This window comes from Nycticebus coucang, chromosome 15 (assembly GCF_027406575.1).
Source record: "Nycticebus coucang isolate mNycCou1 chromosome 15, mNycCou1.pri, whole genome shotgun sequence".
NCBI classification, from domain to species: domain Eukaryota; kingdom Metazoa; phylum Chordata; class Mammalia; order Primates; family Lorisidae; genus Nycticebus; species Nycticebus coucang.
In genome coordinates, this window is record NC_069794.1 from 69,795,032 (window position 1) to 69,811,535 (window position 16,504).

General features: G+C 37.8%; 1 protein-coding gene across 1 annotated transcript in view; it reads right to left on the reverse strand.

The window, feature by feature from the left end:
* The window catches only part of XPO4 (exportin 4), a 163,709-nt gene that overhangs the window by 22,877 nt on the left and 124,328 nt on the right, over positions 1–16,504 (reverse strand). The window contains exons 10-15 of the mRNA XM_053563297.1: positions 10,095–10,271; positions 8,800–8,942; positions 8,156–8,301; positions 7,150–7,327; positions 1,432–1,591; positions 451–620 (exon numbers count right to left, since the gene is read on the reverse strand). Coding sequence (XP_053419272.1) covers positions 451–620; positions 1,432–1,591; positions 7,150–7,327; positions 8,156–8,301; positions 8,800–8,942; positions 10,095–10,271 — 974 coding nt within the window. The remainder of the gene's footprint in view (positions 1–450; positions 621–1,431; positions 1,592–7,149; positions 7,328–8,155; positions 8,302–8,799; positions 8,943–10,094; positions 10,272–16,504) is intronic.

Here is a 16,504-nt window from a genome sequence, read left to right on the forward strand (position 1 = left end):
TGAGCCCAAGAGTTTGAGGTTGCTATGAGCTAGGCTAAGGCCATGGCGCTCCACCTAGGGAACAGAGTGATACTCTGTTTCAATAAAATAAAATAAAATAAATAAAATCAGGATAATATCAACAGGCTGTCTGAAAACACATGAACATATTCCATATGGAGGTGTTTTTGAAACTACAAATTACTAAATATGACTTACGTGTTACCCATAAGGTTCTTCTATGCCAAATCCTTGATTAGTCAATGCAATCCTCAATTATAACATGGAAAAGCCCCATCTGCATCCATAACAATAGTGTGATATGGTTTTTAAAAAAATACACTACTACAAAATGTAAGCTCTATTTGGACTTAAGATTATGTAACCGTCTGCCCGTTGAAAAACTAAACTAAAAGGCAAAAGAAGAGTTTCCCACCCTCATACACAGCCTGCCTCTACCAATGGACTTACCTTTCTCTTCTTTCCACCAACGTGACAAGGAGCTGTACAGTGTCATTTGCCAGGTCCTGCTCACTACTCCAGACTGAGAGGTTACTGATGACTTTTTGTAAGAGGTAGCCAATAATCCACTGAGAACCCTCTGTATCTGCTCCAAATGCTGTACTAAATGGCAGACTTATCTTAAGAGATAAAACAAATTTTTTAAGGTCAGAAAGAATGATCAATTGAAAAAAATTCCAATTGAAAAATCAAACCGAAATTAGCACCTAAATTTAAGTAGTGCTTATTTCACATCAATTTTATAAATGTGTCCACCTTCATAAATCCAAAACAAAGATATTCTCAATCTACTAATGTTTTCCAACGTCATTTTTCAGTCAACTTTTATTATTCTCATATTCTTAACACAGTAAACATAAAATTTAAACCAAATATAAAAAACACAAATAATAATCTGTATCCTTATTTGACTAAAATAAACTGAATCAAATGATGTGCTCTAAGAAAAGCTATTAAAATGGCATTCCAGGCAGGCACTGTGTCTTACACCTGTCCTAGCACTCTGGGAGACCAAGGCACACAGACCCCTGAGCTCAGGAGTTCAAGACCAGCCTGAGTGAGCAAGAGTGAGACCCCGTCTCTACAAAAAAATAGAAAAACTAGCAGGATATTGTGGCAAATGCCTACAGTCTCAGCTACTTGGGAGCCTAAGGGAGGAAGATCACCTGAACTTAGGAGTTTGAGGTTGATACCACTCCACTCCAGCCTAGGTGACAGAGTGAGACTCTTGCCTCCAAAAAAACACACACACAGAAAACAACAAAAACCCCCAACATTCCATTTAACAGTTCTCTTCATGTAGAAGATGTTAAACTGTGCTTAAAGCAGTTATATTTCAATGGAAAAAAAAATTACTACTAAAAATGTTCCCCCTACTATAGGTGCCATCATCATAAACCCAAATGAAATTTAATTCATTCAGTTTCTGACCTGATCATATAGTTTTTCATCCACCAGGAGGTAAGTCTTTGCCCAGCGTTTTAGAAACCAAACAATATCTTTGCCCATTTGGGGGCTTAGTAGATGTGTGAGATCTGCTCTTATTGCACGAGATTCAACTTCTGAAACTCTTAGAATAGCAGATAATAGCCTGTAGACATAAACAGAAGTCATTTATTCTTTTATTTATTTAGCAGTTGTCTAGCAATATTTTTTTCCTAAAAGTCCTTTTTTGTCTTTCAACTCTGGATTTAGGCCAGGCTATACTTGAAAATTTCATCAATAAGGTTGCAGACAAAATGCCATATTATCTCTGATCTTTCACAAAGGAGAACACAAGACAAAGAAAAGGGAGAGAGTCAACACTAGAGACATCCTTCTGCTGAAGTTGTAATTGGATGTGCGAATCTCAGCATTACTGTCTAAAGAGAATTTTCAGATTGAAAATGGAGAAATATGTCAAATTAAACATGCAGAGTACATGCCAAATTCTTCTAGCACTCCATCACTACTTAAAACTCCCCTGGTTAGCACAGTTTGTGTTTGTATATCATGGTCATATTATGGTATAAGACCTGGGAACTAACTTTTCCAGAATGTTTTGAATAGTGAGCCTTGTCACTTAATATGATGTACTACTTATCTCCTACACTTGATCTTAGCCAAAAGGCCGAGAAGCGATGTACTTATCTCCTAATAAACTTGATTCATAATATATTTTAAGATAAAATTCTTGCCAGAAAGATTACCTACATAAGCACACACACTGCCCTTGCCTACACTGTGTGTCAACGACAGCATAACATGCAGACAAGTGAAATATCTCTGTTGGCAGAAAGGCAGATAATCAGAAGTGGTAAATGTTTAATTTGACTTTACCCAAAAGACAAGGAAGGAAAGGACATAATGGAAAGAATGCATTACGCCACCATTTATTGAGCATTAGTGCCAAGACACTGAAATCACTGAAGTTTGGCTTCTGCTACTTTCCCCAGTGCTCTCAGGAATGAGTTTAATGAAATGGCCTAGACACATTTCAGGTCTTATCCCACTGGATGGCTCTAAAGTATGTGACTTGCTGACCACTCTGCCTTGTCCTCCCTTCAGCCTCCTTTAGCACAACATGCCTGAGCTTCCCTCAGCTATCAGCTTCTTCTTTCCCAATCTTTATGGCAGCCTACTTTTTTAATGACCTTTAAATCAGGAGGCTTATCAGGTTTCACTTCAGAATCTCTTCTTTATTCACTATCCACATATTCCCTATACCACCAGTGCTCAAATTCTTAAATTTATTTTAGGAGGTATGTGAACAATATAAAAAATAAAAAATAAAAAAAACAATCTCACAATACATTTAAGTTGTAAATGTATCAACTTTTCCCCATAAGATTAAATAGTTTTCAACATCATTTCCAGGCTAACAGAATTTGAAATAAAATAGTTACATTAACACTTTCATTTTATGCACTGGAATTTAATTATCATAGTGTTCTAATATCCATCATCATTCATTCAAAACATAAAACAAATTTTTATTTAATTTCCCCATAGAATATTAATTGAATAAATTTTTATGTTCCAATGTTTTATTGATCATACTACATACCTCCTATACAAATGCCTACACATTAAAAGATAACTTTTTTTTTTGAGACAAAAGTCTCACTCTGTGCCCTGGGTAGAGTGCTATGGCATCATAACTCACAGCAACCTAAAACTTTTGGGCTCTAGCAATCCTCTTGCGTCAGTCTGCTGAATAGATGGAATTACAGGCATCTACCACAACGCCCAGCTAGTTTTTCTATTTTTAGTAGAGATGGGTCTCACTCTTGCTCAGGCTGGTCTCAAACTCCTGAGCTCAGGCGATGTACCCACCTGGGCCTCCCAAAGTGCTAAGATTATAGGCGTAAGCCACAACGCCCAAACTAAAACATAATTTTTTTTTTTTAATTTCCAATGAGAAGACAAAGTACTTAAAAATGTCTTCTAGATTAAGTAATTGTTACAATGCTTAAAATTACAAAATAGAGCAAATACAAATTTAAATAAATCATTAAGTAAAATACTGTGTATCTCAATGAGATGAATGTAGCAGGGTTTATTTTTCCCACTTAGCTCATATGTCTTTGAATAAATATTAAGTATTGTCAGATGAGCTACAGTTGAACATAATTTTATTCCTATTTTTCATTTTAATAGATATAAGCATGGAGAAAACATAGTCATATAAATGAGTAGAAGGTATTTTGAAAATAGCAGGGTCACCCAATTATTTGAATTTCTTCCAAGTTATATGCAAAAACCCACAGAGATCTAGCATCAAAAATTATTCTTAATAATCTCTTAGCTGACAGCTTTATTAGGTCTTATGTTATTTAATGCAAAGGCCTAAAGATTATATACTCACTGCTATTTCACTCTGTCAACACATTATTTGGAAAGGTCCCTTTACTTTGTAGGGGCACACAGTCAAATGCAGGAATGAGCTTTGGTCTGTCTTTTGTAAAATGGGAGAAAGGTTAAGGCAGGCAAATCCAGGGGAGGCCACAAGGGAGGCTTTCTTCTACCTCAGAAACACCTCTCAAACCCAAGAGCCTCTCTCCAAGTGCCCTCCAACACTGCTAATGAAAATGCTTCCTAATCTGCCTTACTATCGTTTAAATCAATCTTTCATGGAATGATGCTTCTAAAACAATTTGATCAGTTCACTTCCCTACTTCAAATCCTTGATGCCACTTTACTCCTACTTTAACAGCCCCATGCTCCTCTCTGCCTCTCCACCCGCATCCCTCCACACACCAGCCACACCTGACTTCCTCTCCCTTGAAGCCATGCTTTCTCTTACTACCTATGTTTCTGTCACTGCCTGGCACACCCCATGTCTTCTCTACTTGGCAAACTTCTACTCATTCTTTAGGTATCAGTTTAAATGCCATCTCTTCCAAGATGCTCTCTTTCAGGTCCTCCTCTGCTAGTGAATTAGGTGAACCCGGGTGCTCCTACACCAATCTTATCACACTTCTATTGTACACATATTCTCAGTTCCTAGCACAAACGGGAGTTGAAGATGTACCCAAAACCACCAGTAAAATATTTTTATTGTTGATATTCCAAGATTAATACCCCAATCCTACTTCACTTTCTTATGCATTACTACATAAAAGTACAGTAGAATCTCTGTAAACTGACCACCCAAAGGACTGTAACAAACTGGTCTACACACGGGGTGGTCAACATAAGGAACTAGGCCTACTGTACTGATATGTACATGTGGGAGGTGGTCAGGGTGGGGAAGTAGTTAGCTATGGAGGTTCTACTGTACTTTATATTCCAGACAGTATCACTGTTTCTTATATTTTCCAAATCAATCCTTGATTACATTTGCTTTTTGTAAACCAAAAGTCAGCACAATTTTAACTCAAACAGAGCTTTCTTTAACTTCTCACAACCTCCACTGCTATCACTCTGGTCTGGCCACCATCATCTATCTCTTGGGTCACTGCAGTTCACCTTCTACCTGGTTTCTCTAGTCCCATACTTTACTCTCATAGTAACAGGTAGTCTTTTTAACTCGTAAATTACTCTTCTGCTTAAAACCCCATAATAGCACCCCACTTCCTTCAAAATAAAGCCAAAGATGTTACTAAGGCCTAAGACCATATCTGATTTCCTTCTATTTTCCTAACTCCAAGTCCTAGTAAATTCCACCACACTCACTTCAACCTGCATGGCATTCTTACTGTTCTGCAACATTCCAGGCATGCACAGGGCCTTTGCAGTCACTGTTTATTCTGCTGGGACAGAGTTCCCCTAGATACCTTCATGGCCTCCCTCACCAATCTCAAGTCTCTGCTCACCAGTCACTTTCTTAATAAAGCCTGTAATGATCACACTGCTTACAACCTCAATAGTCCCTTAAGTCTGCTCCTGATGCTCTTACTCTTGTTTGGCTTTTTACCCATAGAACCTGCTGTCTTCTAACATACTGTATAATTTACTCTTTCTCATAAGGAGCTCTAAAGGGGAGTGATTTTTGTCTGTTTTGTTCACTGACAGATCTAAAAGACCTAGAACAGTCCCTAGTACATAAGTCTTCAATAATTATTTGTTCAATGATACTTTCTACAAGAAATACGATCTATCTTTTTAGTCAAACAAGAAATTAAATTTCACATTAATTCTTTGAACTAAAAAAATAGTGATTGGGGGGAGGGGGGGATAAGAAGTTCTTATTCCTCCATAGTCTGTGCTCTCAAATACCAAAATGATTTGCTTCCACATGGACACCTAGGACTGGAAAAACTGAAAAAGCATTTAAAATACATGGAAAGCATTCCTCACAGTATAGCCCTGATAAGAAATATAACAAAGAATGAAAAATCTGACAGGACCCTGAAATGAAATGAACTGTCTTTGAAATTAACATTCATCACAAACCAAACAAAGTAATGATTTCCACAGACACTAAATTTAATGACTATAGTAATCACAGAAGGAAGAAATAAAATTTTTTCAATAAATATTGATTCTTTATTTCAAGCAAGAGAATGCACCAACAAAGGAAATAAATTCCCAAACAATTCCCTGATACCATCTTAATGTTTCAACTTTTTAAAAAAAATCATACTTTCTATTGTACATGTTTAATTATATCTATATATTTTTGCATTAAAAAAAGAAGGAAAGGGACAGCACCGTTTGGGTTACTAATTTTGCAACTGACAAAAACCCATGTTATTATCAATACTTGCATCTCTGCTTACAATCTAAATTTAAAGACACTGAAATTTAAAATATTTTCAATCCACTTGTAGAAACACATTTAATCCACTTTAGCCTTCCTTAATTTCACCACTAAGTATTAATGAAAATTTTGCCATTATCATCAGGAAGATTAACATGAATACTTTCATTGGAGGCACTCTGCTGTCCCTGGTAGGTCTCTTATGTCTCACATATTCAGAATAAATACTTTCACTTTATGAGATATGAGTTTTGGTTTTTCTTTTTTTTTTTTTTTTTGAGAAAGAGTCTCACTATGTCGCCCTCAGTACTGTGCCGTGGTGTCTCAGCTCACAGCAACCTCAAACTCTTGGGCTTACGTGATTCTCTTGCCTCAGCCTCCCAAGTAGCTGGGACTACAGGTGCCTGCCACAACACCTGGCTATTTTTTGGCTGTAATGTTGTAATTGTCATTGTTGTTTGGCAGACCCAGGCTGGGTTCGAACCTGCCAGCTCTGGTGTATGTGGCTGGCGCCCTAGCCACTGAGCTACCGGTGCCAAGCCTGAATTATAGTTCTTAAGAAACCCACTGAAATGCAGTTTAAGCTTTTATGAACAATAAATACTTGCTAATGTTCATCTGGTTTCCTTATTCAGGTTGCCTGTACACAAATCACTTCTGCTTTATGATGGACAAACATTATGCTTATAGCAAATTAGAGGGAATGTCCCTTCTAAGACTCATTATATTCAGAATAATTTGACATTTATTTTCTTCAATACTGGATGTATCTGTCAATTCTCACTAGAGTGGCATTGCCTACATACACTCAATACTTGCCATCCTTATGTATTTCAAGGCTTCTCCAAGTTGTGTTTTTATATTTCCGATATACAACGTGCCTATCACTCCAGTCATCTACCCATCAACTCAGAATTTATAAAACAGTATAAATTACAAGAGCACAGCTATAGAGTTCATATTACCTAATCACAGAATCTGTTCTGTTGTACCCTGGGATGGAAGAAGCCTTTTCTCCTGGAGATCCCAAAATTTGAAGTGTTGTATTAATGTCAACTTCAGATGAATGCTTAATGGAATATTCCATTATTTCTGGAGGTATTAGCGGAGTCTCTCCCTGAGTATCATCAGCTAAGAGGTAGCCTTTAGTTTAAAAAAAATTAAAAATGAACACTTAACAAATCTACATTTATCAAATTGTACTATAAATGTTTTCAGTTTTATTTGATTTATATCCATCATACAAATTGATGTAAAAGTAAATTATAAATGTTAACCTGTTAATTTCAAGTTGATAAACTTTCTGTTTCTCAGATAACCCTCAAAAATACAGAAAAGAACAAAGGACAAATTTTAATTCATCAAGTTTATAACTCATAGGGGCATGTAGGCTTTTTTTTTTCTACCTTTTAATAATTTTCAGTAATATAGTCTGTAAAGTTAAAACAAATTCTGCTATTATCTATATCAGAAATCTATATTGGGGAATGCCTTTCCAAAAAGTAAGATTTTTTTCCTGATTGTTTAAAATACACAAAGATTAAGAGTATGGTGGTTAAGGAAGAAGACTCTACAAGTCAGACCGCCTAGATTTACATTCTGGCTCCAAAAATTGACAGCAGTGTGACCATGGGCTATTTTCTTTATATTCTCTAAGTCTCAGCTTTTTCAACTATTAGATGGGGATAATGATGATGACGACGATGATGATGATGATAACAACAATACCTAACAGAACTAACTCAGTGGGCTACAAAAAGATCCACATAAAACATTGGTGTGCAATAGGCACAGAATAAACGTTAGCCAGTGTTTTTTAAAAATACATCCATAGTTCTATGACACACAAAAGCTGTATCCAAATTTCATCCAATATTATGTGTGAACTATTGTTTTTAACACAGAAAGCTTCTTTTATGGCTTAAATTGCTCCATTGGCAATTACATTTTAAAAAGGAACAACCAACCAACCTGTAACTAAAATAAGCCAGTGAATATCTTCATAGAGATCATCAAGCATTTTGTTGTCAATAGTGCTTGAACCAGGTGAAGCAAGCAATTGTTGCTGATGTCGCTGTAACTGACCATGGAGCCTTGTTACTCTTTCTTCTAATAAACTAAAAGAGGAAAAAAATAATAGTTTCATAAAGTTCAATAAGCAAAGACCTGGAACAACACAAACTTTCATATATTAGAAACATAAATTAATGTGCTGCCATAAAAACACACATATAAGAACATTATAAACACAACTATTCTCATAGCACTATAGGAATTATGATTTGTTGTATATGACGTAATATTAAAACACTGTTTTACAAACAATCAAGGTTTACAACAGGCATTTGAAAACTGGTTATTCCAAGTTTTTACTGATATGGTTTAAATCATTTCTCATACCATGTTTTCCATAATCTCTCTGCGATCTATGCTGTAGTGCCTGGGCTCCAAATGTACAAGCCAAGTAATGCAATCATGAGTATGTTTGTCCATTCGTTCCAGAGTGCTGGGATACGGGGTGGGGGTGTTAAACGTCTTTAAACACTTTAAATGCTCTCCAGGGAATTGTGAATAGAAAGTATTTGCTCCATGGGGTTTCTCTGGACTGTGTGTACCTTGTCAGAAGAGGTATACAGTGTTCTGCAGCAATTCTTCCTAGCATTCCTACACTGGCTAGTTGATCAGAAAACTGGTCTCGATCATCCTCTTGAAGTTCACTTATTTCTTCTTCCTCCCGAGAAGCCACACCATTGGCAGTCTATTACAGAGGAAAGAAACAAACTGTGACAAACTGTATTACCTATTCAACAAAACATGAATGTCTGTGGCACTACAGAACAGCGTCAACACTGCCTATGGAAAAGAGAACTGGGCCAAGCCACAGCCACGCTTCTGAGGCAGCTATCCAGAAATCCTTTCTAACTATACAGGTAACTGTAGAGGAAGTAGGGGTACTACCCTTTGGTGCATAAAAGGCTGCACAATTAAGTTCCCTTGACCATCTGGTGAGTGTAGTGATATCAGTAATAAGGTATGTAGCACTTTTTCAAGGATGACATTGTGAACCTAATCGTCAGACCTCATACAGTAGCAGTTCTAATGGCCATTCCAGAAAAAGAATTTCAAAACTGCTTTGAAAAGTGGACTAGGGGCTGGCACCGGTACATAGCTTCTCAAGGGGAGTAGCTTGAAGGTGACCTTAGTGATATTTATTTATTTTTTTTTTATTTTTTATTTTTTTTTTGTGGCGAGGGCTGGGTTTGAACCCGCCACCTCCGGCATATGGGACCAGCGCCCTACTCCTTGAGCCACAGGCGCTGCCCAGTGATATTTAGCAATGAGGTATGTAGCACTTTTTTCTAGGATGAGTTTGGTAACTAAATTGTCCAACCTTATGTAATAATCACAGCTAAATGCACACCCACAACCCACCTCCCACACTGGAAAATTTAACTTCTGTTGCTGAAAAGACGGTTAAGATTCATGGTCCCAATCACTTATATCTCTTGCAAACTAGAAAGACAGAGGTGGGTAGAATATAAATGTCTCAACACAGTAACTAAGAAAATGCACACAGTAACTATGAAAATATGTCAAATGGTATATAAAACCAGTGCATGGTGCCCCATGATTGCATTAACATACACAGCTATGATTTAATAATAAATAAATTAAAGAAAAAAAAAAAAAAAAAGAAAGAAAGAGGTGGGTAACCGAAAACTAAGGAAGAGGTTAAGTACAAGAAGCATACCACATAGCAAGAAGTCATTTAGACAATGAGGACCACTTTTGCTCTCAGCAAATCTTCTGAGTGAACTCATCCTAAACTTCTAGTATTACATAATATATAACATGATGAAATACAGCCTTATAATGAAATAGATTAATTACCATCTGACTTAAAACTTACCAAATTCCTTGTGCCATCTGGAGCAGCTAAGTGGCACTGAATATAGGAATTGAAAACTTGAACTGCATGTTGGGTAAAAAAGCCTTTATGGAAATGTTTGTCATCTTGGACCAAAGTTAGCCAGGACTCCAGCAATTTATCATAGGCTTCCATGTACACCATGTCATCTTTATCAAGCTATAAGAAGAGCACATCCATAAAACAAATAGGCATTATAACAAGTCATATGGCTATTCACAGAAATAGTTTTATAAGTGCTTTCTTTAACAAAGGTTCACTATTAAGTTTCTATTAAACTTCTAAAATCTTTCAATCTAAATAAATTCTTTGTGGAACATGTATTTTTCAAATGAAAATAATATTAACATTTTTCTGTAGTGAAGAAAAGGTAAAATATGGGCAGTGCCTGCCACATACACCCAGGCTGGCGGGTTCAAACCCAGCCCAGATCAGCTAAAGAACAATAACAACAACAACAACAACAACAACAACAACAAAAATGGCCAGGCATTGTAGCAGGCCCCTGTAGTCACAGCTGCTTGGGAGGCTGAGGCAAGAGAATCGCTTGAGCTCAAGAGTTCAAGATTGCCGTGAGCTGTGACACGACAGCACTCTACCCCGGGCAATATAGTAAGACTCTGTCTCAAAAGAAAAAAAAAGGTAAAATATGTATATCCTACATACTTTAAAATGTTTTAGAGAATCTAAAGTCCATCAACAAATTTAAGAATGTGCGGGGAGAACATCATAGATGCTCCTGCATAAGTGATAACTTATTTTACAATTAAAAAAAAAGTAAATTCCATACAGTAGAAAGGTATTGACTGTCTTCAAAAAATTTAATATCTACTGACTCAATTCTTAATAATTATACCAGAAGTTTCCCTTTCTTAGAAAAAAGTCAAAAGTTAATAAGCATAGAAACTTTGTGAATGTGGAAATGAATACCTCTCCCCCCCTTCTTAGTTTATTTTCATTAGTTTTTTTTTCTTACAAGGAAACACATGTGGAAAACATAGAGAAAGGGACAAATAGAGAAGAAGTTAAGGAAAAGCCAGGTCTTTCCTTGCCCAAAGCTCTAACTAAATGAGGCCTCTCCAAAGTCGTATCAGCACATGGCCCCATTAATAAGACCATGTTGGTACATACACATTTCAGTACAGTCTTACTGAAATTATTTCGCTCATTATTCTTTTTTATTTTTATTTTATTTTTTATTTTTTTTTTTTTGAGACAGAGTTACTATGTCATCCTCAGTAGAGTGCCATGGCATCACAGCTCACAGCAACCTCTAACTCTTGGGCTTAAGCGATTCTCTTGCCTCAGCCTCCCAAATAGCTGAGACTACAGGTGCCTGCCACAACGCCCAGCTATTTTGTTGTTGTTGTTGCAGTTGTCATTGGTTTTTAGCTGACCCAGGCTGGGTTTGAACCTGCCAGCCTTGGTGTATGTGGCCAACACCCTACCCTCTGAGCTACGGGTGCTACCATAGTTCCTTATTCTTAATTTTACTTTTTCCTAGTCTATCTTGTTCATTTAACTATTTCTGAATTAAAGTTTTATACCAAAACTAAACCACTGAGAGATAAGGCATATATTCTTGAAGGAAAAAAAAAAAGCAAGGAATAGGATATAAATCACCAAACTATTTTGTGGCCCAAAACCTCCCTGTAAGGAGCAACGTTTTGCTAAAAGGACATTCTACTTTGAAAAGCTGCAAAGCTAGGAAGCAGGAATGAGCTTGGCACATTCACTTCAGAGAAAATGCCAGTATACCTGGAACAGACAGGGATAGGTCCTGATGTAATGAGGGGTAAGGATGGGGGATAGCAGGTAAGGACCGGACCATCAAAGAGGGCCTTGACAGGCTGTGATGAGGACACTAGGTTTTCTCCTAATTGCAGCAAAAAGTCTCACTCCAATACCTGAAGTATAGCTGATACTACATGATACGTCTCTTTAAAAGACTTTTAGCGGGCGGCTCCTGTGGCTCAGCGGGTAGGGCGCCAGTCCCATATGCCGGAGGTGGCGGGTTCAAACCCAGCCCCGGCCAAAAAAAAAAAAAAAAAAAGACTTTTAGCATACTTGGATTTAATGTTAACAGCTTGCGCTGAGAAGGATGGCTGGCCTGGGATAGGAAGATGATGTTGCCAAGCAGCTAAATCGTGTGCTGACTTTGGAGGAAGGGCTAACAGGACACATGAACAGAACTACAAGTATGACCTAAAGGGAAAAAGAAAGCAAGGGAGAGACAAAGCAAGGGTGTCACCTGGATTTTTGTCCTGAGCAGTTGGGAAAAGAGTAGTTTATTTCCTAAACTGCAGAGACTGGCAGTGGGGTGGGAAAGAAAAATGTGAGATGACATACAACGGGGAAATGAAAGCCTCTCTTCTGAACATGTTAAGTTTGGGATGCAAATTAGTAATCCAAGTAGGAATGTTCGATAAATGATGTATGTCTGGAATTTAGGGAAGCAGTCAGGGATGGAAACACATCACCATACAGATACCTAAGTATTTATTTTTAAAGTTGCAAAACCAAAAGCATTCACACAGAAGGTGTTGATAAAGAATAAGGATGAAGACAGGGCCCACACAAGGGCCTGAGGAGGGTGCTAAGTTGGAAGCCCAACTGCACAGAGTTTGGTGAGCCAACTGGACAGCAGCAATATAGTTTAAAGGATCATGAAGATGCCACAGGTGTTGATTTGGGGGATTACAAATGTATTTTACTTATTTATTTATTTATTATTTTTTTAGAGACAGTGTCTCACTTTGTCGCCCTCGGTAGTGTGCCATGGCGTCACAGCTCACAGCGACCTCCAGTTCTTGGGCTTAGGCGATTCTCCTGCCTCATCCTCCCGAGTAGCTGGGACTACAGGTGCCCGCCACAATGCCCGGTTATTTTTTGTTGCAGTTTGGCCGAGGCCGGGTTTGAACCCGCCACCCTTAGTATATGGGACCGGCGCCCTACTCACTGAGCCACAGGCGCTGCCCTACAAATGTATTTTAGCAAGGAAGTAAGCCTGCAAATATGAAATCTATGAATAAAGAGGATCAACTGTCCCTGTAAAAGTTCTCATTAACAGGTTGTAATTTACTAATGCCTGCTCTTCCTGCTCATGCACCATCAACATATGTCACAATTCTGAAAAATTTTCTAGTTTATAATTTTGTTAAAGAAAGACTAGTCATATTCCTGGCTCCCTAAATCAAAAAAAGAAAAAAAAATTTTTTTTTTTTTTTTGAAACAGTCTCAGTCACTCTGGGGTTCAGTGCTGTGGCATCATAGCTCACAACCTCAAACTCTTGGGCTCAAGCAATCCCGTTGCCTCAACCTCCTGAGAACACCCACCACAAAGCCTGGCTAGCTTTTTTTTTTTTTAAAGAGATGGAGTCTCTCTCTTGCTGAGGCTGGTCTCAAACTCCTGAGCTCAGGCAATGCATCTGCCTGCCTCAGTCTCCTAGACTGCTAGGATAACAGGTGTGTACCACTGCACCTGGCCAGATTCAATAAAATATTCATTTAGACTTTTTTTTTTTTTTTGAGACAGAGTCTCACTATGTCACCCTTGGTAGAGTGCTGTGGCACCACAGCAACCTTAAACTCTTGGGCTTAAGCGATTCTCTCGCCTCAACCCCCCAAGTAGCTGGGACTACAGGTGCCTTCCACAACGCCCAGCTATTTTTTGGTTGTAGTTGTCATTGCTGTTCGGCTTTCGAACCCACCAGCTCCAGTGTATGTGGCTGGCACCCCAGCCACTGAGCTACAGGCGCCGAGCCTTCATTTAGACTTTTAAATGTAATGGATTTTTTTCATTTCTACATCATTCATCTCCTTCCTGCCTCATCTATATTCCTTTTAGTGCTGGTACAATTGTAAATCCTATTAAGTAAATATGTTGCAGGAACATAAAAAAAAATGAAAGAATACTGTCAAGATCCTTTTAGGAAAATGGGATGGTCTAACTCTCATCACAAAATAATGGGTGATGAAGTTTTTCCTGTAGAATGACTGAGTGAATTAGAATATCACCTACTTTTCCTGTCCTTAGAAATATATTATTTGCTCTTGCAATTATTGAATTTGAGATAATGTATCTATGATATCAGCTAAAACTCAGTCTGAGATTTCACCTATAGTATCAATTTTACTATCATTATTAGGGCCTAGGGTGTTGCTGTCTCTTTGGATTAATCACTCGATTTGTTCAATGACTCTGATATGTCTTATTCTGTTGATTTCTTTTTCTTTGTTATTAAGGGCACAGTGAAAAATTCTGAATTCTCAACAGTGGCTAATGAAATATTTAAAATAAAGAAAATAACTTGAGAGATGTTATCTCTAGGCTTCTTTTTTAGCTTCTTGAAAGATCATGCCATACTTTTAGAAATTCAACAAAGGAAATGGAAAAATAATTAACAGTGTTTATTGTACTTGCAAGTGATTTACTTCATGACCATATCATTCTTCCAGGTGATTTTTACCATTCTTCCATTTTCTTACTATTTTAGTCTTTTCTACATTATCTATAGGCGGGAAAATTAATGAGTAATGTTGAAAATACTTCCTAAGGTGATGAACTAGTAGGATGCTTCAAGATAAGAAAACAGAACACTATGATTCCATAATGTATTTTACATGTGTAAGAAGAGTCCAATGTATCCATAGCTAACTGCAAAACATGAGTTTTATTCTACTTTGTTTAAAATAAATGCCCTTTTTGCTCTAAGATCTATAAGACAAATTAAAAGATATAAAAACAAATCAATGGTCACAAACATTTAGAACTATACATAAAAATTCAAAAGCTACCACTTGATGGTATACTGAGGGTTAAGGAACAATATAAGAAACAGCAAAATTGGCCAGGCAGGTTGGTGGGGTGGCTCACACTTGTAACCCTAGCACTCTGAGGCTGAGGCAGGTGGATTACTTGAGCTCACGAGTTTGAGACCAGCCTGAGCAACAGTGCACCCAGTCCCTAAAATATAGCCTGGTATTGTGGCAGGCACCAGTAGTCCCAGCTACTTGGGAGGCTGAGCCAAGAGAATAGCTTGAGCCTAAGAGTTTGAGGCTGCTGTGAGCTATAATGCGATGGTACTGTACCGGGGGCAAGAAAGGGGGAAAAGAAAGAAAGGGAGGAAGGGAAGGAAGCAGGGAGGAAGGAAGAAAGGAAGGAAGGAAGGAGCCAGCTAAAATTTGTTCAAGCATCATCTGTTGTGACCACGTTGAGGATTCCATATTATTCACTGTCTCCTATACTGAGTTACTTGGTGGCCTGCCTTCCAAGTCACAAGAGATTTCCAGGCTTGCCAGGAAATTATCTTGTTCTCAGCAATTCCTCAGATGAGTTCTGAAATTGGTACCTGTTGCAGTAAGTATGATTTTTAATCCTCTACCTTCAATAGGTATTTTCCTATTTTAATTTTACTTAATATTTGAGGGGTTTTTTTTTTGTTTTTTGTTTATTTTTTTTGAGATAGAGTTTCACTTTGTCACCCTCAGTAGAGTGCCATGATGTCACAGCTCACAGCAACCTCAAACTCTTGAGCTCAAGCAATTCTCTTATCTCAGCCTCCCAACTAGCTGGGACTACAGGCACTCACCACAACCTCTGGCTATTTTTAGAGATGAAGTCTCGCTCTGGCTCAGGCTGGTCTTGAACCTGTGAGCTCAGGCAATCCCTCGGCCTCCCAAGTGCTGGGATTACAGGCGTAATCCACCACACCCGGCCGTTACTTAATATTTGTAAAAATTCCTCTGAGCAGGTTAGTTTCTTCTTTTTTTGCATGAGACTCTATAATCCTAAGGAACTGTATCTGCCTTTCCACACCACGTCCGTCAAATCCACATATGAAAAGCAAATTTATTATTGTCTATAGACAGTCTTACATCCTATATTTTAAGACTGCTCTATTCTCTAGTCTTGACTTTCTACTCTGAATCTCTTCTGCAAACTCTAAAAGATTACTTCATCTTAAATGTTCTTTTTACAAGCCACCAGAAATCTTGTATGCAATGAAGAGGATCAGGAAAAAAATTATCATCTCTGATATCGTTTCACTGCTATGCTCATTTACTTTTCTTTCTTCTCTTTAGGATATGACTCTGCTAAAACCTGCCTGATTCATTCAGGTATGAAGAGTGGCCTTAGGCAGAAAGGATATCACTGGAAGAATTCATCAAAAATGAAAAATTTTCTTTTTCTTTTTTTTTTTGAGACGAAGTCTCACTATATCACCCACAGGAGATTGCCCTGGCATCATAGCTCACAGCAACCTCAAACTCTTGGGCTCAAGTGATTCTCTTGCCTCAGCCTCCCAAGTAGCTGCGACTATAGACCCCAGCCACAATGCCCTGCTATTTTTTGTTACAGTTGTCACTGTTGTTTTAACTGACCAGGTCCA